The sequence below is a fragment of the Aquarana catesbeiana genome, linkage group LG03 (assembly GCF_042186555.1).
Source record: "Aquarana catesbeiana isolate 2022-GZ linkage group LG03, ASM4218655v1, whole genome shotgun sequence".
In the NCBI taxonomy this organism is placed as follows: Eukaryota; Metazoa; Chordata; class Amphibia; order Anura; family Ranidae; genus Aquarana; species Aquarana catesbeiana.
Window position 1 is genome coordinate 531836516 of NC_133326.1, and position 24805 is coordinate 531861320.

Genomic DNA, 24805 nt, shown 5'->3' on the forward strand with positions numbered 1-24805 from the left:
CATGCATAAAAATGGGCATTTTTGTGTCTACATAGGGTATTTCATGCATGAATTTCATTTTGCAATACTAGGTACACTATTATGTCAAAAGTATTGGGATGCCTGCCTTCACACACACATGAACTTTAATGGCATCCCAGTCTCAGTCCGTAGGGTTCAATATTGAGTTGGCCCACCCTTTGCAGCTATAACAGCTTCAACTGTTCTGGGAAGGCTGTCCACAAGGTTTAGGAGTGTGTCTATGGGGATTTTTGACAATAGATCTAGCAGCAGCCAGTAACAATAGACCCTCCTGCAGCCAGCAACAATGTTGCATCCATGCTGGAGGTGCCTGAACTGCGTTCCCCTGCATTCCCGCTGAAAAAAGCCCTGGTTTATACTACAATGGTAAATAAAGCTAAGCAAACTGCCCATCCAAGTTCGGAAACTGATCCAGACTGAGCTGAGATGGATATTTATAAAGCCTTTGATATGTTTCTGCTTCACTGCTAATTATTCATGTCAGGGTCACCTCCTGAAGAATAGCATGCCTGCCTTCCAGGTGTATAGCGCTAAATCATCACAGTGTTAGGGCCTTGAACACCCATAGTCCCCCTTCCCACCATCACATTGACAACAGTCCTTATACCCTTTAGCAATAGATGGGTAGGTGAATAGAGAGAACCAAAAATGGGCTCCTTAACAATACACAAGCACACAGATAAGGACAACAAATGCAATAGTATTGGAAAATGTAACAATAAACCTAGTTATAGATACAAGAGTAATTGGTAGTACTGACCAATTGTAATACCTAGGGAGTAGCCTTTTAAGGAAGATAGCACACATTCCTTCAGTTGGTCAGTTCGTAGTAATGACATTTTTGTTGCATTAGGTCATTTAAGGTAAAACCATCCCTATAGCAGGCTTGGGATGCATTCTTATGTATGAGTGAGCCATAAAAATGAAATATTACATTTCTCCATCAGTACCTTTAATTTTTGACAAGATTTTTAAAAACCTTTTTTTAAAACATTTTTAAGACAGATAACACAAAAAATAAGTAAAAAAAAAAATGTTTTACTTGAAATGGGCTCCTTCATGAAACAATAGCACAATCCAGTTCTTAGGCTATAACCTTAAGCTACTTTATAATGAATGCAGTAAATAACCAATGAGGGCAAGGTAACTGGACTGTGGGAATCTCTATGAATGTTATGAATCTCTACTAGTTTACATTATTCTGGTGGGCAAAGCTAAAAATGTACCTCATATAAGATTTTTAAGACTCTGTGAAAGATGACACAAGAAAACCCCTCTAGATTACTAACACTTTTTTGATTTTTTTTTTATGACCTGGCCATAGCTCCTTATGTTTAAACCCATACCTGCTGCTTTATTTCCTCTGATCTCTCCAGAAAATTGTACTTCAGAGCTTCAGTGCAGCTAGAAAAATCCACTATTGAGGTCGGTGAGGGAATCACAAAGGGCACTGCTGCACTTGCAGAGATTCATATTCAGAATAAGGAAATTATCTCTAAATAATCTCAACATGTTGATATACATGGGTCATTCACTTTACCTAAAGGTCTCAGTCACCTTACCTCTTCATTGCTTGACATGTTTTTTGGACGGTGAGCTTCACATGTTTTTTAAAGCACATTTTGACATGTTGGTCGCTTGTTTCCTAGCCACGTGACACACGTTTTTTGCATGTTTCTGCATGCGTTCCCAGAACGTGCAGGTGTGAATGAGGCCTAAGGGAGGACTCCCAGTAAACCACATACCTGTAAAGAAGAAAGAAGAGTATATTTACATCTCCTACTGTCCATCCTGCCGAACACTGATCTCCTGAAGAGATTCTCCTGGCTGAAGTCTGTCTTTTGGGAGTGTTGATCTCCTTTATGCCCCACTGTACTCAGTGGTTCCTCCCACTGACCCCTATGTCCCTACATTACACAATAGTGAGTTGGAGGTGAGCGGGAGGTACCAGTAAGTGCTCTGGGGGATACAAGAGATCAAAAATCTGGGATCTGTTGGCTTCTTCGCAGGCCAGGGTTTTCTCTTCAGTGGAATGGTGTTTGGCAGGACTGACTGCAGGAAAGAATATGTATTCGCCTTCTTCTGTACGGGATATGGTTTATTGGGAGTTTTCCCTAAAGGTCCTTTCACATGGGAAGACCGCTGGGGTCCGCCTGTCAGTTTTTCAAGCGGACCTGATCCAGTCTCCTTTATGGAGCAGAGAGTGTCAACGGACATGTGTTCATTAATGCCCACTGACATCCGCTCTGATCCTGTCCGCTAAAAACAGACAGATGGGTTCCCCATCTGTCTGGCAGATTGGATTGGATGGCAGTTGACCTGTGCCTATGTCCACTCTGCATAAGCGTAGCGGACACGGACCAGCCATCTGATCCAATATGCCAGACCGGTGTAGAACAGGATCAGATTGGATGCCAGTGGGCATCAATGAACACATGTCCTGTGACACTCTCTGCTCCATAAAGGAGACTGAAGGGTCCGATCGGGTCCGCTTGAAAAACTGACAGGCGGACCCAATTGGTCTGCCTGTGTGAAGGGGGGGATCAGTGGGCAGATCCCCCCTCTGCAGACTCCAACAGAGCCCAGCCCATGTGTAAGGGGCCTAATGTTACAGGGTCATTTTAAGTCAACATTCAACTATAGGTTTGCTTATGCTCCTTTAAAGCTCAGTTGCACTTTCAACTAAATACATTCCAGGTACATAAAACAAAAAGTGTTCAAAGTCTTTCAGTTTGTTTTCTTAGCAACTACAAGCTGAGCAGAAAAGCCAGTCCCTGCCAGAAATCTGAAGAGTCGGACCCTTGTCCTCTGTGTGGAAACAGTGATCTCTCTGCAGAACCTGACATGCCCCCTGCTAGAGGTCTACAATCAGTAAGGCTCATGCTCCATGCTGATTAGTGAGCTCTAATTTAGCAAGAGATTTCATAATCTGTAGGGATGATTTAATAAGCCACAAAGTTTAAAATGAAAGGAACTTAAACAGGAAGCAAAGGATGACATAAAATAATAGCTTTGTTTAAAAGTCATCATAATAATGGAAAAAAAGGCAGTCTAATACTCAGCGCCTTTATGAAAGTAACTCTGTAAATCTTACAAGGTCAAAGCCATCTCTCCATCTCTCATGGCGATGGAGCAGAAAAAACGAGAACTATCTTTAGTATTGCTCAGATTAGATGCTTCAATTTCATTACTAGGGTCAAACGTTCTCTTACACATATCTTAAGTGACATAAAGTAGCTCAGAACATGACAGGCAATCATGTGTAAGCATGCGGTCGTAATACAACGCTGGAAATGGGTGACCATTTCTTATAATAAATGACAAACCCAATTTACTTAAATTGCTGGAAAACCTTTGGCCTTGCTAAAAATATCTGCTTTTTGTATAGAGAAGCTTACCTGGTCTCGAAGAATGATATCAATATGTTAATAGATTGTATGTAATATTGTTAACCACAGTGATATAAACTGATAACCTGTATACTGTACATTTAACTATTATTATTATACAGGATTTATATAGCGCCAACAGTTTATGCAGCGCTTTACAATATAGAAGGAGACAATACAGTTACAATACAACAAAATACAAGAGGATTAAAAGGGCCCTGCTCAGAAGAGCTTACAATCTAATAGGGTGGGTCAGGTGGTACAAAAGGTTGTAACTGTGGGGAATGAGCTGATGGAAGTGGTAGGAGATTAGTTGGAGATGTGATAGGCTTTTCTGAAGAGATGAGTTTTCAGGGATCGCCTGAAGGTAGCAAGAGTAGGGGATAGCCGGACCAGTGGAGATAGCGAGTTCCAGAGGATGGGAAAGGCTCTGGAGAAGTCCTGAAGACGAGCATGGGAGGAGGAGACGAGAGAGCTTGAGAGTAGGAGGTCTTGAGAAGAGCGGAGGACGATTTGGGTGATATTTGGAGACAAAATTGGTGATGTAGCTCGGGGCAGAGTTGTGAATGGCTTTGTATATTGTGGTTAGTATTTTGAATATAATTCGCTGGGTGATTGGGAGCCAGTGGAGGGATTGGAGGAGAGGGTTGGCAGACACTGAGTGGTTGGTAAGGTGGATAAGTCTGGCAGCAGCATTCATGATAGACTGAAGAGGGGATAGCCTATGGAGAGGCAGGCCAATGAGAAGGTAGTTGCAATAGTCATGGCGAGAGATAACAAGGGAGTGAATGAGGAGCTTGGTGGTTTCATTTGTTAAAAAGGGGCGAATTTTAGAGATGTTACAGAGGTGAATTCTACAAACTATAAAAAAAAAAGATACTAATTGCAAATATAGAATAGAAAGTTTCTGAATGGCTTCAAACGCCTAGTATAATAAGTGATTTATAATTGTTTTCTATGTGCCCGGGTTACACCATTATGCTGCATTAAGGTGCACATGTAACTGCACTGCAGCACGTCACAACACACTATGGTGCATAGAGTTGAATTAAATGTCATTTTTAGATACTAAATAAAGTTTTAAAAAAGGAATACAATTAAACAGCGCTTTGCACTGCACCCCACAGCTCCTACACAATGCACGCATGCATTATAGCATGGTGGCTGGTGTGAACGAGCAATTTATTTTTAAAGTAAATTTAAAGCAAATTATTTGTTTTCTTTTTTTTTGATAGGGATTGGTTAAATCCATGGTCAGTTTTTTTTTTTCTGTCCATGTCCTATCAGTAAGAATATCCTTCACTTCCTGTCTATTAGGCACAACAGGGAGTGGGAGAGATATTTCCAAAGTGAGGAAAATCCAGTGAGGCCCAGGCGAAGAAAAAAAAAAAAAAATAGCGGAGGGCAGGCATGACAGTGTGAATCGGGGAACAGGTCATTTAGGGGTGAGCAGTTAGTTTTGTTAGTTAAGAGGGGGCTCACCTGATTGGGGGGTAGCCTGTGGTTGGGTGGGGTTAAGGCAGTTTAAGGAGGGGTTCAGCCCTGGCGTCCAGTGGAGCTCGATGGACGCAGGCAGCAACTTCCAACCACCCTCCCTATTCTGGTCAGTTTACACATCGGGAGCAGCGGATTGAGGATATCGTGGTAGTTGTTGGTCTTTGCTGGTGGATGGAAACCTAGGATAAGGAAGGGTGCGGTACCTATTGGTGGTATGCGTCCTCTGTTGTATTCCGTTAACGTTGGTTAACTGGAATATGTTACTGATTGTACTGCGGTTAGAGTGTTGTCTTCGAGCCAGTGTGTTGCGGCTGAAGGTCTATTATGGTAAAATGTACCGCAGTGCATAATTGGAACATACTATAGCTTGGGGTGCCTTCAAAGACCAACGTGATTAGTGAGTGATACAGTATGTTTTCTTGTTTTATATTAATTTAAGTTTATTTTCTTAAAAAAGAGGCTGCTACTGCCATTTTTTACTCCATTTATTGTGTGGTCTCCATTAATTGTAGGTATGGGTTGGGGTGGAGTATGAGTTTGGCCTGGTAGCCATTGGCCAAGGCAGGTTATCTGTTCTACACTGGTCATGTCTAAGGCAGTTGTCACTGCAACAAGTGTTCCCATTTAAAGACTTTCTCTTTATTCCTGCTTCGGTGAAAACTCAAGATTTAGGGTTTTCCTTTACTTTCAATGTAGGTGTCAATGTCACTAGGCAAAGAGAGATGCTGAAAAAGCAATAAAAACTTGAGACAAAAAAAGCTAATACAGCAAGAACAAGGCCTCAGTGTTTTACTGAGGTTATAAATGCAAAAGCTTCAAAATACAAAAAAATACGTAGAATAACCCCGAGGTTTGAAAGATGCAAAGGTCCCTTCCTCATGGTGACCGACCTTTGCATCTCTGAAGTGTCATGTTATTTTGTTTAATTTATGTACTTTGAAACATTTGCATCTATGAATAGTGTAGCCTTGAGGTCTGAATGTTTGGTGTGCTGGCTTTTTTGCAAGTTTATCACAGCATGCCCATTGGCCAAGCACCCTCAAATAAGGCGTGAAAAGTGCAGGATTATTTTTTTTTACAAGCAGTAAAACTTGATAGGGGTTTCAACCCTTTCCTACTTTATCCAAAACAAAATAAAAGGTTTTGGCTTAAGATGCACTTTAAAATTCTAAAAATGTGTTCATATATTATTGGTATATACTGTACATAGGCTGTGCATAGGCTGTATTTTAATGCCTAGTACTTCTGGGTAGGCTCAATGTCAGTGTCTACTCCTTACTAAAACTTTTGGCATTCCTTTTAACACATTATCTATGAAAATTGCAGCAAGATGAACTTTAATACATCAATAACATTACTCAGGGACAGGAGATAGTACAAAGGGCCCATAAGTTATCTGTTGTGCCTTGAGCTTTAACTCTGTATATCCGCAGCCCATATATCATATAAAGCACTGCTGCCTTCGATTTGAAATGAGATTAGGTCATATCACTACTGTACTGTACTGCTCAATGTTCTCCTTGCTGGAGAGGATGCTGTACCTAAGGACATGCAGTGCAAGGATCTCTGCTTCTGCTTTATTCATTTTGTGAATATGTGCTTCCTCCACCTCTCCTGCTCTGGCTGTAATCCTCCTCTCTGATGCTGTAATCAGCTATAACTCATTTCTGCCAATAGATGTCCTCAGTCATTCAACTCAGAAAACTGAGGACATCCTGTGTGTACAGGGTGTCATGGACCCGCCCCCGAGGAGGCATCAGGTTCTGCACTCACATACTATGATGCAGAGAGCAGTGCTCCTCGCATCTCTTACCTCACTCTGCATTATTAAAGACAGCTGTATTTGTTTGATAGAAAAAGGGAAAACCCATTTAAAATAAAAGTAAACACCAGCATTTTCATGGATGAAGTGAATCCCAATTTTTCTCCATCAATCCACAACTCTAGTCCGTGACTCACCGCAATATTTGGCTCATCTTCTGGAGAGTTACTCGAATGAGTCACTCTTTTTTCTTTTCAAAGTTATGGTTCATTTCAGATTGCACATTAACCAAGCGGACATCCTGGTAAACATTCAAGTCTGATTTTCATAGCTTCCCTGCCGATGTAACATTGTTTCCAAATGGGAATAAAAATAAAGCTGCAGGTAATATTCGGTCCTGAGCTACATTTGTATCTGCTGCGACTCATCTGGGAATTCTTACAGCCAGGGAAGGGTTAAGGCAGGCTCAAAACTTACTGCTGACCTCCGGTCCCCCTCTGAAAAATGATATGACTCTCTCAAGACTCAACAAGCTTTTAATACGCCACAGATACACACAACTGTAATAAAACATACACATGTTCTGTTGAAATGAAATAATTCTCTGTGCGGTGAGCTAGAAGTCCACAATGAACTTGTAATTTATGGAGAACATATAGATACCACACAAGTTTTGGATATTAACCCTCGATCGCTACATAAATTACAAATGTGAAGTTGTGTCTTTATATCAATGTACTGTATATACTGTAGCTCTACATAATGCTATGTCGTAATGGCAGTGTCATTTCTTATTCATTTAAAGCATGCTCTATGTAAACCCAGTCGCTAAAATCTCACAGACACTTTAAAGTAGATTTCCAGACAAAATTTAAATAAAATATTGGCCCAATTAAAAATAAAATAAAAAAGCAGTTTTTCCTGCAAACGTTGTCACCCACAGTACTTTTTTTCCACCACTAGATGTCCTCAGTTGTCTGGGTTGAATGACAACCTGCATCATGCAAACTACTTCCTCTGAGCCTAGACTGTCATTGACCTGTCCTTATGCTAGGTTCACACTTTGTGCGTATTGGGAATGCACGTAAAATCATCCACCTTACTGACAAGCACAGAAACATGCTGCCCTTTTCCTAATGGTACTCCCGTGCTAACACGAGTGTCAAAATGCATAGTGCTGCAGCATAATTAACAATTAATGTCACCGCTGTCCATCTGCTCAAGAAAGCATGTGATTTTGCATGCATTTCCCACACGCAAAATCTGAGCCTAGCCTAAGCTCGTAAGGGAGAAACAGCATAGTAATTTATTCATTGCACTATTACTCTGTTTACTCACCCTATCAGCATGCTTTTCATGAATTGATTGACTGTGCTGCTTCTCCCTTCACTTTTCTGAACTCTGCTGTATAGGGACTGCAATAGGCTGATACTAAGTCTAATTCAGGTATTTACACCGCTTGCATTTAAAAAATACATTTAATGTTTACAGAGCTGAATTCATTTGAACCATCTTGTCACATGGGCTTCCAAATGAATGGTCCATTGTTGTCATCATTAGGAAAATTGTACTGAAAAATTCCATGCATAGAGTGCATGTAGACAATAAGTAGACAATAAGTGGCTGCAGAGGCTACAGGAGATCAGCAGCATGGAAAGGTAACAAAGAATTAAAAAAGGTGAAAACAAGTGCAAATTAACCACTTCAATACTGTGCCATAGCCCAATATAGCTACAGCTCTCTTGGCTCTGTTGTTCTGGAAGGGCGCCATGGATGTCCTCCCAGAACACGCCTCCCACGCGCCCCCTTGGGTGCACATAGTGTGCGTTCTGTGATCGCTGTGCCCTTTTTGTCATGTGATGTCAGTGTCCAATCACTGCTGATCACATGTAAACAGACTTACTGGTTAAAGACTTACTGGGGAAGTCACGAGCGGTGACGTAACGCGTAGGGCGTGGCCGAGCACAGACGAAAACCGGAAACCAGTAAGGAGGCGCCTCAGACGCCGCTCCTCAACTTTTTATCGTATATGCTGTTTTTAAATTGATTAAATGTAAGAGACCACCTGATTTTTTAATAAATAACCATCTTTTACAAATATACTACACTATTGGAGGCATCCTTTTTCTCTCCCCTTCCTGTTTAAACCACCGGACTGGTGGAGCCCAGGTGGGCAACCCCTCTTTGTTCCTATATTTGATAGGTGCTGATAAGCAGGAGTATCGCTACAGCACCAGAGAAATTCCATCACAACACCACCATAAAAGAACAAAGAATTGGTTTTTGATGCCCATATTCATCTTTTCTAAGGTGAGAGTCTAGAGAGCCCGGTGCCACCGGATCACCAATCTCAAGATTATAATATTTTTTCCATTTTCACCAAATGATCCCAGTGAAATAGCACAACATAAACTTTGTATATTGTTACACAATATAAATTTTTTTTTTTTTATCTATTTCCAATGAACTTTTCATTTATGTCTAATGTTATCTTTGATGCACAAAAGCACTTTTGTTAACTATTTATTGCACTATGGAGCACTTTTTGATATTGCACTTATAAGAATTTTCGTTCATTTTATTGTATGCACTATATTTTGAGGTGATAGATTTTTAAGCGCGAAATCACTCTTATTACTATATTCTTTTCCTCATGCCATGCGCAGTCACAGCATGAGGAAAGGAGAGCAGGTAACTGGCAAGGCTGACAAGGCACATTTACACTGATAATCAGGGCACTGATTATCAGTGCAGCCCCAACAGTGCCAATCCATGCCCATCAGTGCAACTTATTCGATTAAATTCAGTGCAGAACACTCCTAAATCAATAACCTATAAATAGTCCAAAGTCCCACAAAATTGTGCACTAAACATATATCCAGCAACTTCCAGGTAATAAATTAAAAATTGTGATGAAAATTATTTAGCAAAACACACTTACAAAATGACAGCATCAAAGCGCTAATCAGAGCAATATCTCCACCAAATATGGCGCAACTCCGGCGTGATGTCACAGGCTTGGCTCCTCCCTCCTAAAGAACAATACGGAGTACACTATGTTTGTGCCTTTCTGCCTTATATGATATGTGAGCTGAGTCCATGGAGAGCTTCGGCAAGTGGATGAGACGAATGCCCTGTGTTAACCAGGGAGGATACGAGAGATGTACCTGGGATAAAGATTGATGAGCGTGTTAGTAATTTAATTGTGATGAGCAGGCCCTTCACCTGGTGATGGATGTGCACTATGCATGAAGAGTGAAGACACGGGTGTTTTTGCTAAATAATTTTCATCCCAATTTTTTATTTATTACCTCGAAGTTGCTGGATATATGTTTAGTACACAATTTTGTGGGACTTTGGACTATTTATAGGTTAATGATTTAGGTGTTGCGCTACACTGAATTCATTTGAATATATTACTTTGGTGTTGTGGAATCACTTTACTGTGTCTGGTTGTGCAACACACATTTGATTTAAGTTTAGTAGTGTATGTTAATTGCGCTGATTGTACTGTAATTATTATATCATTAGTGCAACAAACCAAAAATCTGAGCAGAGATACGATTGGTATACTGTATGTCAACTAGTCTATAAAATAGAAATAATAAAGTAGCAATTTTGATATGCATTCTCTACCGACCAAATAATTTCACACTTTTATTGCGTTTGTGTTCTTATATTATCATGGGGAATTCGTTTTAGTCCTGTAGATATACAACATCCTAATGCTATAATGTCTGACATTGGGTCCTTTGGTACTTATTGTACCACCCTTGGGCTAATGGCCAGTAGTCTGATATATCTAGGAAACACTCTGGTATGCTTTTCCACTGTGCTTTTGAGCTTGTTCTAATGAGGAGGTCAGAGAAAGTGCTCTCAAAAGGAGCAAATGTGCAATAGGAGACTGGCTGCCTACAATACCCGCACTGGTAGAGCAACTGCACCATAGCACAGTACCTGCAAATCAGAACACGGACTTCTTTTCTGCAATTGTTGCACATAGAGCAGCACATTGAAAGAAATGGGCTGCCCTAAACGTGACACATTAAAATGTCCAAAAACGTGCTTGCACCATTGCACCAGTAGCTCTTGTCCATTGTGGAGTGGGATATGCTGTAGTCCTTTAGAGGAAAAGTCTGGCATCTTCAGCTAGTCCTTTAAAGTATGCGTGAGGTGTCCTGACAGCAGGGTGATTTAAAATATGCTTGAAGCAGGGTGGTTTTAAGTGTGCTTGAGGTGTCCTGACAAGCAGAGTTAACACTGTGGCCGCTCAGCAAAGAGCAAGTGTGGTAAAAGTTCTCTTACAAACTTAGTTATTGAAACAAGAGAATGGTGTCTGCATGCAGTGTCCTTTGTTATAGGAATATGGGCATGTGCCAATCCCGATGGTCTTCGGTTTCCCAAAGGCCCTTCGCAGAGTATAGCTCAAGGGACAGCGCTCGACCCCCTGCTGCACCGGGTTACAGTTCAGCTGGATCTGGAGTGAATGCAATGGAAGTGTCCTCCAGGCTGCCACCAATGATCAGATGTAGCTGGCGGTGGATGCACCTGCACCCGCTGATGATGATTGTCTCTCTATGTGCATAGGCTTCAACTCAGCCACAGCACCACTCGTCTTCCGAGTCACTGCTTGCAAGTCCACACCAGGGGGAGACCGGCTCCTCTTTTCAGGTTATTTATCCCCTCTTCCAGGATTCTGTCTTCCTGCTCCAGCCTGCTGGAACTTGTAGTCCAAAATGGCCCAGCTCCAATACAGATTTGTCTTACCAGACTATATATGCCAAGATACTTTGCTCTTTATCTGCAAGTCTTTACCCGCTTTGCATTCAGGAAACTTCACCAGAGTCTGTGCTGTGGACTAGGGGGAAACAATCTCCCTGTGACGATGCTGTTTAATGTCTCTTGCCACTGCAGGTAGTTTAGCCAGCTCATGGCTAGATGTGTTTAATACTTTAGTGCTCCTTTAGGGGCCTGTGTTGATGGGCTTTGGCCCTGTGTTGTGTTGTTATATCAGTTTAAGACGCTTCTGAAATAATTCAGAATTCATTGACAAGTGATGTTTTTGACCTGCAACAGACCTCCTGCTGACCTACTGTGCATTTAACTTACAAGAGGCTTTTGCGTTCCCCTAGACTTATATGTGAATGCAAAAATTTTATGATGCAAACAAAACCCCAAAACATTGGCCTTATATGTATCCAAAGTTATTATGCTATTGAAAATCACCCCTTCCCAAAAATGTGCTGGACATTGGCAATCATTGACAAATGGTAGTGTTGCAGGTCCAAAATACACACTTTTTTCACTTTTGTTCTCCCATTCTGCTGGTAAAATTGAGTTTCTGGATCACTTATGACAGAAATGCTGGCTATGGAGCCCACATCTGCAAAGTTGTAAATAAAAATATCTTTCTAATGATAAAATGAACAAGGAATTCGTCATAAAATCACATTCCATGGAAACATTTTTGTTTAATATCTTCGCGCTTTAAAAATATGATTTAAAATGTCCATATGCATGATCTGCTGCTAATTTTACCATTATTAGCTGTACTCCAATGAATTTTTATTGACATTGAGAGTATGAATCATTTCTGGTTGTATTTATGTTTTTGGTTGTCAGATTTGAGAGCTAGGAAATAGGACTATAAAAAAGAATGCTAAATATTTTCATTGAAATTTTAGTCATAGGTTGAGTACTGTGAGCAATTGTGTGTGGAGAAAGGGGATCTTCTGGTTGAGATGACAGATGTCCTCCTCTGCCCTCCATGGATGTATCAGAATCCTGCATCACCACTGTTGTCATATATATCTAATATACCATTGGTGAATCAGAGATACCAGGAAGACCTTTTTTTTTTTTTCCTTTTTTTGTGTTTTTTTGTGTGTTGTTTTTCCTCCTCTGGGAGGCACAGTGGTGAGATGATTGATGTCATTAAAGGAAGAGAATAAGTTATAATAGTCAATTAGGCATGGGATGGGCAGCATGTAATGGAATCACATAAAGAAGGGTAGATTGAAATGAAAGGTGGAGAGGTATAAAAATGAAATAGTAGCGTGAGATTATATTGAATAAAAAAACTAAACATAATAGGACACGAAAATAGTAATTCATAATTATACATTTTTTTTATTTTTACTTTTTTTTTACTTATATTTTTTACTTATGTCCAGCGTACGAGTTGTAGTCCCTGTAGTAGTACTCTGATCACAGAAGGCCGCTCACTGTAAACCTCCTCCATTCAGAAAAAGCCTTGTATTCTTTTTACTGAATGAAGGGCTTTCAGTGATTGGAGAGAGGACACCCATGATCAGAGGTAATTTATTTTTACACAGCCAAAGTGGCCAGTTTTTAACCAGAGTTGAGCTTTAAAGTATATTTAAGCCCAATCACTAAATAGGGTTTAATATGTAAACGCAATGTCAGAAATCGTTTTCGATATCTATGAATCTGCAGTTTTCATTAAGATAATACCTGGTGATCCTGCCATGACAGTCCTTATGTTGGCACTTTCTATCATGTCTATTGTTCTCCTGCATTGTCACCCTGTCACACACTTTCCCAGTGGAGACAACAAGCTGCTCATGGTGACACTGCTATTGTCACCTACCGGGACATTGATATTGTCACCTACCGGGAAATTGGTAGGTGACAATACAATTTCTTTTCTTGTAAGTATTAATTTTGTTCAGCTCTTTCTAATACTACTTTATTTCTGTATATTTTAGAAGAAAGAGAAATTGACATGGAAGGACCGAATTCCTGCCTATTTGGTTAATTTTGGAGCTATTCTATTTATGGTAGGTAAAATTATTATGACCTTCTAATATTCTAACCTAACAGAGAGACACATTTTATTGTATAAGTAAAGTATAACCTCTCTGTTATAACATACAACTGTGATGTGAGCCATGACATGGATTTTTAAATGAAAGTTTAGTCAAAATGCTTCTTTTCTATAGTTTTGGATAGAGCGGGGAGGTAAAGAAACCCATTAGGTTTTTATAGCTGTCTTTCTCCTCTCTGGAGAGATTTCCCCTCTCTATTTGTCTTAGGGCCACAGAGGCAGAAAATGATAGGGAAACCTAGTCCACAGGTTCACCAGAACAAGAGATAAGAGGAAATATTCCAATGTAGATACATGTTGACAAGTATCCTAGAGGGGAATTCAGAAGGGCAAGAGAGAATTTCCCCTTACGTTGGAGAGTTTTTTTTTTTAGCTTGTAGTTTTCACCCCAGCTAAAGCAACTTCCGTAAATTAAGTATTCTCCCTCCTTAATATCTTGACACTAGCCTACACATACAGTGCCTTGCAAAAGTATTCACCCCCCTTGGCTTTTTACCTATTTTGTTACATTACAGCCTTTAGTTCAATGTTTTTTAATCTGAATTATAGGTGATGGATCAGAACACAATAGCCTACGTTGGTGAAGTAAAATTAGAAAAATATATACATAAAACTATTTTTCAGAAATAAAAAACAGATAATTGGCATGTGTGTATTTATTCACCCCCTTTGTTATGAAGCCCATAAAAAGCTGTGGTGCAACTAATTACCTTCAGAAGTCACATAATTAGTGTAATGATGTCCACCTGTGTGCAATCTAAGGCTACTTTCACACTGGGGCAGTGGGTGCGTTGGCGGTAAAACGCCACTATTTTTAGCTCCGCTTTACCGTCAATTTGGCGGCGCCAAATTGGAGACACAGCAGCAGCTCTTTCAAGGCACTTTGCAGCGCTGTAGCACCTGCAAAGCACCCCAGTGTGAAAGGGGTCTAAGTGTCACATGATCTGTCATTACATATACACACCTTTTTGAAAGGCCCCAGAGGCTGCAACACCTATGCAAGAGGCACCACTAACCAAACACTGCCATGAAGACCAAGGAACTCTCCAAACAAGTAAGGGACAATGTAGTTGAGAAGTAGAAGTCAGGGTTAGGTTATAAAAAAAATATCCAAATCTTTGATGATCCCTAGGAGCACCATCAAATCTATCATAACCAAATGGAAAGAACATGGCACAACAACAAACCTGCCAAGAGACGGCAGCACACCAAAACTCACGGACCAGGCAAGTAGGGCATTAATCAGAGAGGCAGCACAGAGACATAAGGTAACCCTGGAGGAGCTGCAGAGTTCCACAGCAGAGACTGGAGCAAAACCTGTACCACTCTGTGTGCGACTTGAGGCTAGGATGGAGGTTCACCTTCCAGCAGGACAATGACTCCAAACACACTGCTAAAGCAATACTTGAGTGGTTTAAAGGGAAACATGTAAATGTGTTGGAATGGCCTAGTCAAAGCCCAGACCTCAATCCAATAGAAAATCTGTGGTCAGGCTTGAAGATTGCTGTTCACAAGCACAAACCATCCAACTTGAAGGAGCTGGAGCAGTTTTGCAATGAGGAATGGGCAAAAATACCAATGGTAAGATGTGGCAATCTCATAGAGACTTATCCAAAGAGACTTGGAGCTGTGATAGCCACAAAAGCTGGCTCTACAAAATATTGACTTTAGGGGGTGGATAATTATGCACATTGACTTTTTCTGTTATTTTGTCCTATTTGTTGTTTGCTTCACAATAAAAAAAAACATCTTCAAAGTTGTAGGCATGTTCTGTACATTAAATGATGCAAATCCTCATACAATCCATGTTAATTCCAGGTTGTGAGGCAACAAAACACGGAAAATGCCAGGGGGGGTGAATACTTTTGCAAGGCACTGTATGTGTGGCCCCTACGCTGTGGGTTTTAACGTGAGGCTGGTTCATATATGCTTCCATTGCTCCAACCAAGCTGTCACCCACAGTTTCCGGTCGTGTTTTATGGTTGGTAGATGAAAACAGGCTCCTGCTCATGTGATCGTTCTTGTCACCAATCATGGTGATCGCATGGTCGGGAAGCCAGCCCCAAGCCCCCAACTCCTGGCATTATGTAACAGTTAAAGGTCAGGTGGCAGAAACCTAAAGGGATACTCAACAGTTTTCAATTCAATCCACCTCTTTTGAACTCAGGCTGTCATGGACACACCCTTGGATTTTGCCAGCATGTCAGCCTGGGCCTACAGCACAATCCTGCAAAGAGTGGTGCTGACATCATACTGTCAGTAGTATTGAAGACTGCCCACTGACACTGCAGGGAGAAGAGGAAAGAGACTCAAAGATGTCACATGACCGGCCGGAAAGCTACTGGATTTAAATCTGAACTCGAGCCTTTCCTTCAGTCTTGCACAGTTATACAGGCTTCTCTCTTATACTGAAACAGTTTTTTTCTGATTTCACTGCACACTGTGAGCTTCACACAACGTGCATTCGAATCTGCAACAATTCAGGTAGAGCCTACCTCATTTCCTAGCTGGAGTACATCACGCATCATCTACCACTTTCCTTCCCAGCCTAATTGTCCCTGCTTAGTCCTTTTTATTCATTGGATTGCAGTTCTTTCAATCATGGAGGCTCAGCATCACAGGTGGGTGTTACCTAGGTCAGTCTGCACACAAATACAGTATAGGATGCCCACTCCTCCAGACTGACATCCATTCATGAAGGAAATTTTATATTTGCATAACTCATCCCAAAAGTCAGCCCACTGCTCTTGAAAGGAGTACTGAGGCTGGGTGCTGTGATGTTTTCAGGAAGCTACTGTATGTACAGCACTCTGCTGTCCCCTCCAACCAGTCATGATCTGCCTACACTGCATAGAGGAAAATAGAGATTTCGGGATGACAACACTGAGTCTAAAAAAAGGGATGTATTGAAAATGGAAAGGTTTTCTTCTAAAAAATGTAATAGTCTATTGATGAGGCATAAGAAGGAACCAGGAAAAGCAAAATATTGGCAGCTCTAATTTGGCTTTAAATGAGAGGAGAGGAGATTTTTTTTTTACTTGCCTTCTTGCTTAACAGTATATATGTAGCACATTAGTATGACAGAGAAGAGATTACATATTAATAGATGGGTACTATAGATATACACAACAGCTAGAGAATAAAGCTTTTTTATTTTAAGCTGACTGTATTTCTTACCTTTGCAGATTGCACTAACATTTTCAGCAGTGTTTGGAGTCATCATTTATCGCATCACCATTTCAGCAGCCTTGGCATTAAGCACAAACGAAAGTACAAGAGCAAACGTTCGTGTGACTGTGACAGCAACCGCTGTTATCATTAACCTAGTCGTAATTCTTATATTAGATGAAATTTATGGGTCTGTCGCAAAATGGCTGACTGAAATAGGTAAGTGGATAACTCAGCTGTCATTAAATAGTATCTGTCATGTGTAGCAAACATAGTGCTCTGAAGGAGGAAGGTTGAGAATGTAAACCCTGGGCTTGACCTCTTCTAATAAAGTTTCTAGTAATTAGTACACTAAAGATTTTTAGTAATTTGGAAGACTTAGTCTTAAGTATTTGGAATATATTCCAGCTTACTAATTCTTGGATGTGCTTCCTTTATTGTCACCTGGGGATCCTGCCACTAACCCATTTCTTGTCCTAGGGTCACAACACTCACTCTCTGTACTGTATCTATGAAGAAGAAGTGTTGTCACTCAGGGACAACCTCTGATCCCATGTTATGATGAGAGGGAAGTGTTTTGTAGTTTACACAACTGGGCAGGGCTGATAAGACTCAAGATTATTATTATTAATTATACAGGATTTATAAAGCGCCAACAGTTTATGCAGTGCTTTACAACATGGGACAGACAGTACAGTTACAATACATTTCAATACAGGAGGAATCAGAGGGCCCTCCTCCTTAGAGCTTACAATCTAAAAGGGAGGGTCAAGTGATACAAAAGGTAATAACTGCAAGAGAATGGGACTAGGGCCAGCAGGTAGGGCAGGCTGAAGAGAGGTCCTAGATTCAGCCCAGGCTGTCTCTGAGGGGTGAAGTCTATATGTTTTAACCCAGTAACCGTGGTGGGCCCAATGCTAGATAACTGCAGGTGTCTTGTAAAGTCCAGTTGAATGCGGCTAACTATTATTAGCTTGACAGGTACTTGCTTAACCAGCATTAAAATAGTGCAGCTAACACAGTAGCTTTATACCTTACTTTCATGGCATACTATTCAGTTGAGGTTAACTTTAATTGGAGACAAAGAACATATTTATTATTAACAAGGCTTACTAAATTGATGGGGAAGGAATCCAAGCATTCGTGGCATTACTTGCACATAGCTGAGTAATATGCTCATACAAATCAGCATACTGTATAATGTTCCTCTGTTCTCGTATTCATCTATTGAGGGTTGCAGGAGAAACAGGTGATCACATATGGATTGCAAAGAATTTCTGGGCTATTGGGTGACCTAGTCATCTGGCACCCAAGGGCATCCACAGACAGTAGCAGATTGTTACATGATCCATCCAGTTTTAGCTAGACCAGGTAAAAATAAAGATGTCCACAGGTACCAAAAGATTATAGTATGTATTGTTTGGATCTCAACACTGGAAGTGTCAGTTTAAAAATACCCTGTCTTTCTTGTGAAAAAAAAAATACTCTGTCACTGGATCATTCATTTTAAAAACAGTCTTCCCTTAAGATTACACGTGCTGTGAATTTATTTCAACCATGTTGTTTACCTGTAATATTCTCCCTTGTGTAGACCTTCAGAAGCGCTAAAGGCTGTTGCTTGGATGTGATGTCAACAGCCCCAGCAAACACAGAGCTGTCACTTATGGAACACTTTGTAGTATTCATCTTCAATCCTTCACTAGCTGCTACAAAGTGTATGTAGGGTGGTAGAGGGGAAGCTGGGCCAGCACAAAAAATAACTATACACTCTCGGAAGAGGAGGGAACAATGACATACATGTCTGGGACAAAAAGGAAAGGGGATGGAGATGGGGCAGTTGCCCTGGGCACAGTGTTGTCATGTGGAGATGGGGGAGGAATGTCATGTGCCGCCAGCCCCCATCTAGACCTCCATCAGAACAGGAACAGCACAGAACTTGATGGCTTATCCTATTGCTGCTGTAATTTATAAACACAGGAGCCAACAGAGAACATTTTCCATTACTTGCTTCCTCTTGTTCTGACTGATGATGGCTATTGCAGTGCACAGCAGAAAAAAACAAGTAGTGGAAGCCTTTCTCTGGGTAACTTATCTAATCGTCTGTGGGTCCTGTGCTAATGGAGAACTAAATAGGGTTGAGCAGCCCAATATTACTGGCAGAACAAAAGATCTTAAATGCAGTACTTCTCTACCCTTACTTTCTCCCCCTTCTCACATTTTGGGAATGGGGTTCACAGTTTGACATCTTTGTCCTGGGCATTGGATGACCTTTTCCCAGCACTTATGACATGGCAAGGAACTGTGCTAGGGAACTGACTAGTAAAGTTTACTAATATGTTTAGAGGCACATTGTAAATTAATAAAAAACTGTTTGTAGAAAAGAAAAACACTGCAAATAAGCATTTAAAATACTTAATTTGTCTGTGGTTTTAACTTTAATGCATTGACCTATTCGCTTGTCTGATGTGGCCAATTCACCTATCCCAAGAAAAAAGATGGTCAACTTATGTATGTGACAACCTAAGATGAATATTGAAATGATGCTGTTTAAGTGGTATGAATTGTAAGTTTGTATCTGGAATAGACATACTGCATATGAACATACAGTATGTCTTCATACTAATCAATGTTGTGACAGACCCAACTGGGACAGAATCTTTTGGAGGGGACTGCAGGGTAGCCTCTTACCTACTGACTATGGGCCCTGGCTTGAGGGGGCTATATTCTTTGGGAGGTGTGTGCCTGGGGGACCTTTGGGGTGGTTTTGCTTCAGTTTTGGGTCCATGTCTTCCCAGAAACTCACAGACTCTGGGAACCTAGGACCTGGATACAGATTTGGGGACTCTGTGCCCAAACCAGCATTGATTGCTTCAACTCATCTCCTAGATTCAGAGACTCTAAGCAGAAGATTATAATCAGCTTCAAAACAACCTGATGCTGGTGTCTCATGCAATCTGTTTAGTAAGGTGTCTTTCTATCATCGTATAATTCCCCATTGCATCTGCTAGTATTGTGTCCACTTCACCTCGTTACTAAACAGTTGTGGGATGTTTATGTGTTTATGTTTATGTTAGCTATTCATTAGATGTTTTGTTAGATGTAATGATATTACTGTTTACAGTTTGCATTATTTAGGGTAATGTGATCAAGCCCTTACCTGATTTTGTGGGGTATATATTCTGTGTGAATTTACAATAAAATCAGTTCCAGTTTGCACCTAAGCTAGTGTTGACTAGTTCTTGGGTGCAATTCTCAGCTATAATACCTGGTTCCTGGTTCCAGAGTGGGGGAAGCTGTATCTTGACGATCCACAGGCACCCAGGCTGAGTGCCAGGCGGTCCGTCACAAATGTTAAATCAAGTATTCAGGCCATCCTGCTTAACAGAGCTAAGCGAACATAGGAAAATGATTTTCCAGGAAATATAACCTTAAATTCTGGGTAAAAGGTATGGCCAGTGACAATAACTCTGAATTAGGGGGATGCATTTTTTATACTGGTCAAGCCTTTCTCTTAGAAGCTAAAGGCCACATCAGTTCTATATGTGTGCTGAGCTCTGTTGAGCAGAATAATTAAGGACATATTTTAACGTGGCCCTTAGTTGCCATTGCAGGTTTCATTTTTTGTTTTCTTCTGTTATTTACCTCCCTATTTATCCAACTTGAGTTGCCTGGTAATGCTAGAAATGTAGGAAGCATTGGTAGTGGGTGGTGTATAGATAAACTAAAGTGGCGTATTACTATATACTGTTGTTTTACTCCAGCTTTGTTGCAATATATGTCCATGCTTTTCACTAATAAAGGGTCATTTCTGTGCTTTTGCCAGAGGTACCTAAAACAGAAAAAACCTTCGAAGAACGGTTGATTCTCAAAGCCTTTCTCCTGAAGTTTGTAAACTCATATGCCTCAATTTTCTATGTTGCCTTTTTCAAAGGAAGGTAAGTTATCTCTTTCAGTTTTTTTTAAATTGCAAATCCATCCAAACAGCTGAATACACCAACTAATTTTATCTTTCCAATTGAACTGTAAAGAAATGCATGTTATCGCATCTACCCACTTTGCTGTGTTATGTGATCACATGGTCCCAAGGAAGGTGCAGGCCCTGTGCCACGGCCCCACCTCTTCCCTTCTCTGTGGATTATTGACCACACTTTGGCGACACCCACCATAAGTTTTCTTACTTCTGTAAGCTCTATCTACTTCCCTTCCCTCCCCCTCCCGCTCATCGCTTAAAGGGCAGACATTCCCACTTCTAGTCTCATTTCAATTGGCAGGGAGCAGCACAGTATAAAAGTATTAAAACCCTTAGGGTTAAAAAGCACATTTGCTTCACTTTTGAGGAAATAAGTGAACTACGTAATAGACGTGCACTGACAAAAAATTTGTTCGTTTTCGTTTCATTTGTTTTTTTTCGGAAATTCGGAAATTCGAAAATTTGGAATTTGTAAATCCAAAAATTCGGACTTTCAAATTTTTGAATTTCCGAATTTCGGAATTCCGAATTTTTGAATTTCTGAATTTTCGAATTTACGAATTTCGGAATTTTCGAATTCCGAAATTTCCAATTTCCAAATGTCCAATTTCCGAAATTTCCAATTTCCGAATTTCTGAAAATTCAGAAATTCAAAATTCGGAAATTCAGAATTTCGGAATTTTGGAAATTGAAAACTTCGGAGAATCGGAAATTAACTAATTTGGCAAAATTTGTTAAAAAACGAATTCAGAATTAAACGAGTTGCAAATGTCTACTACGTAAGTGTTTCTATACATACAGTGATAATGATAGGAATAAAATTACAGCAGATGACTATTATATTACTTAATTAAAATAAACTTCTGGGTAAAAGTAAATCATAACATTTACAGCAGCATAAGCTGTCAGCACACACCTCTTCTTACAGAATGTCTTAATATGTGTTGCTGGGCACTGGACCCCAGGGTAGACTGAAGGCAGAAGTCAGTATCACATTTCTAGAGGCAGTCCTCGATCAACTGGGGTATCCCAAAGAGTCCCTGAGCAGTCAATAAAACATTAGAAGGATGTGGCACTACAATGCTTAGGTAAGTCCACTAAGAATTTTATTTCATGACCTAAAATCGAAAAGCCACTGTCTTGGAGGGCTCAATACTGCCCCGTCATTGGGACTAAAAAGCAAAAAAAAAAAAAAATAATATAAACTAAATATCAAAAGTTATAAATATTGGTCTTGGATAACAAGGGTATGCGTTCTAAACATAGATCTATACTATACAATAAAGGATATGCAATGGAGTTGATTTACCAAAGGCAAATAGACTGTGCACTCTGCAGGTGTAGTAGCACTCATAATCTCCAGAGATTAGTAAATGTGGTAAAGCTCTCCTGATTTCCCTCATCCAATCATGTGGAAGCAAAAATGCTTTTTTAAAAAATTTCTTTGCACCTGATTGGGTATTCTTTACAAAGTGAAGCTTTACCACATTTATTATTTATTTATTTATTACAAGTACTTATATAGCGCCATCAAGTTACGCAGTGCTTTACACATTTATATTGTACATTCACATCAGTCCTTGCCCTCCAGGAACTTACAATTTAAGGTTCCTAACTCACATTCATACATACACATACTAGGGCACATTTAGACAGGAGCCAATAAACCTACCAACATGTCTTTGGAGTGTGGGAGGAAACTGGAGTACCCAGAGGAAACCCACATGGACACAGGGAGAACATGCAAGCATTTACTAAAAAAAAAAAACGGGTGCAACTGCCCTGCAAAGTGCACAGTCAATTTGCATTTAGTAAATCCACCCCAGTGTGTATGTTGCAAGCAACATTAACGTTTTTTGCGTTTTCTCTATCATTAATATTGGTTACAACACTTGTTTAATCTTTATTGATTAGTTTAATTGTTGTTTTTTTTTTTTTGTGGTCACATTTGATGCTTAATTAAACTATATTAAATATTCCTACATAAAATAAATGTAAATTAATAATAGGGGGCGCTGTGACTCCTAATTAAATCCATACCTAAAAAAGTTTGATGAGTGAACAATTGCTAAAATACATAATAAATATACAACAAATATATAGTGAATTACTGTGAACCGATGCTATACATTGCTAAATATACACTATAGCGGGAAGCGCCTTCCGGTCACATCATTTCCGGGTCCCAGCTACCGGTTCTATCTCCAGCGGTGGTGGAACGCACGCCGATTCCCATCGTGAGCAGGGCACATCGCAGTGTCCATCAGACCCCTATGCTCTACTTCCTAGATCTGGGACACAGGCACATATGAATGTAAGCAGGCATTTTTTTAACAACTTATGTTTTAATAAATTAAGCAATATCACGCTATTGGAGCCTCCTTGTCTTTTCTCATCTCATGTACCCGGCGTGGTGGAGAGGAGAGTACAGGTTGGAGAGTCCGTGATTCCATATCAGGCTGCAAGGTAGCAGCACAAGGGTTATTAGACCTGCTTTTTAACTAAAGAGGTCACAGTTATCTGGTGAGCAGATTATTTTTCAAGAGCACGTTGGGTGTTTGTGGATGTCTATAATTGGTGGAAGATATCTACACTTATTTATTGTACAAATCACATCTGCATTTTGGAATATTCACTGAAGAATATGGACTATTTTCATTCTAATTAGTAATTCACTATATATTTGTTGTATATTTATCATGTATTTCAGCAATTGTTCACTCATCAAACTTATTTAGGCATATATTTAATTAGGAGCCACAGCGCCCCCTATTATCAATTTACACTCATTGCACAATAGTAATCTACTGCACTTGGAGAGCAGCTTAAATCAGATTACCAAGTAGATATTGGTGCAAGGTTTTTTTCACTATTCACAAAATAAAATGTATATATCAAATTCACAGTTATGGTTTTGAAATAGATTGAGCTCACAGATGACAGAGGAAATACATGGCTGAGAAAAAAAGCACCATTTATAGTTCTGCATTGTCACTGGTTAACCATTAATGTGAAGTATTGCAGTAGAAGTGGTCCAGTCATTATATATGACCCTGCGGGGACCAGTTTTCATGGGTGGAATTCATTTTCTGTTCTGTCCCCCTGCTGGTGACTGGAATGTATCACAGAGCTTTGTACCCTTTCCACTGCAGGTTCTAAGGATATGCAGCTGTCAGTTTGAATGCTCACCATTGTTAATAAGGTTGAAAACCCCACATTACTCTTTATGAAAATATATTGCTGCTTAATATATTTTCTTTACATTGATTGATGCGCTATGGTACTTTGTGGTTTGAATTTTAATTTGATAATATTCATTTGGAAGGGGGACTGCCATAAGCTTGTGTCATCTGGCTGTTCTTTCCTGCTGTCTAGTACCCCATCAAAGAGAGACATAACGCAAATTCCCAGCCTGGGCTCAACAGGCCAAAAGCTCAGCTTTTCATGGGTTTCCAAACATTGTCAGCATAAGTGAAATCAAAATGACTTCTTAGAAAATATAGGCAACAAAAATAGCATCATGCACCCTCTAGTGCAGGGGTAGGCAACCTCAGACCTCCAGCTGTTTTGAAACTACAAGTCCTATGAGACATTGCAAGACCCTGACAATCACAGGCATGACTCCTAGAGGCAGAGGCATGATGGGATTTGTAGTTTCACTACAGCTGGAGGGCCAAGGTTGCCTACACTTGCTCTAGTGGATTCTTCATATATGCAAGACTCTGGCTAGTGAAGCAGGTAGTTTGGTTAACTGAGGCATATCCCCAGGCTGTGACTTCTGTGAAAGATAGATCTTCACATGAGTAAGATTGCCCTTAAAGTCCAGTTGAAGCCTTTTGTAATGCAGTCAGGCTGCATAAACGGTGCGTGCATCTTTTTTTTTATTTCTTAGCATACTATTGTGCTGCAGCTGGGGTTAAAATACCATGTGCTGGCGAAACGGCAGAGATCCAGACCACTGCTGAGCACAGGGCTGCTAAGGGAATGTGAGCGCTCTTGAATGGAGCACTGGGTGGGGGGCATTTCAGACTGATGGAGAAACCAACCACTGCTCAAGGTATTCAAACTCTAGCTGCAGCACAATAGCACAGTGCAAAAAAATGCCCACATTTATAATAAGTTTATAAATAAGTAAAAGTTCAAATTTGCTG

General features: G+C 40.3%; 1 protein-coding gene across 1 annotated transcript in view; it reads left to right on the top strand.

The window, feature by feature from the left end:
* Positions 1 to 24805, top strand: part of ANO2 (anoctamin 2) — a 373482-nt gene that overhangs the window by 225746 nt on the left and 122931 nt on the right. Inside the window, exons 15-17 of the mRNA XM_073621286.1 lie at positions 13398 to 13469; positions 16702 to 16903; positions 20508 to 20619. Coding sequence (XP_073477387.1) covers positions 13398 to 13469; positions 16702 to 16903; positions 20508 to 20619 — 386 coding nt within the window. The remainder of the gene's footprint in view (positions 1 to 13397; positions 13470 to 16701; positions 16904 to 20507; positions 20620 to 24805) is intronic.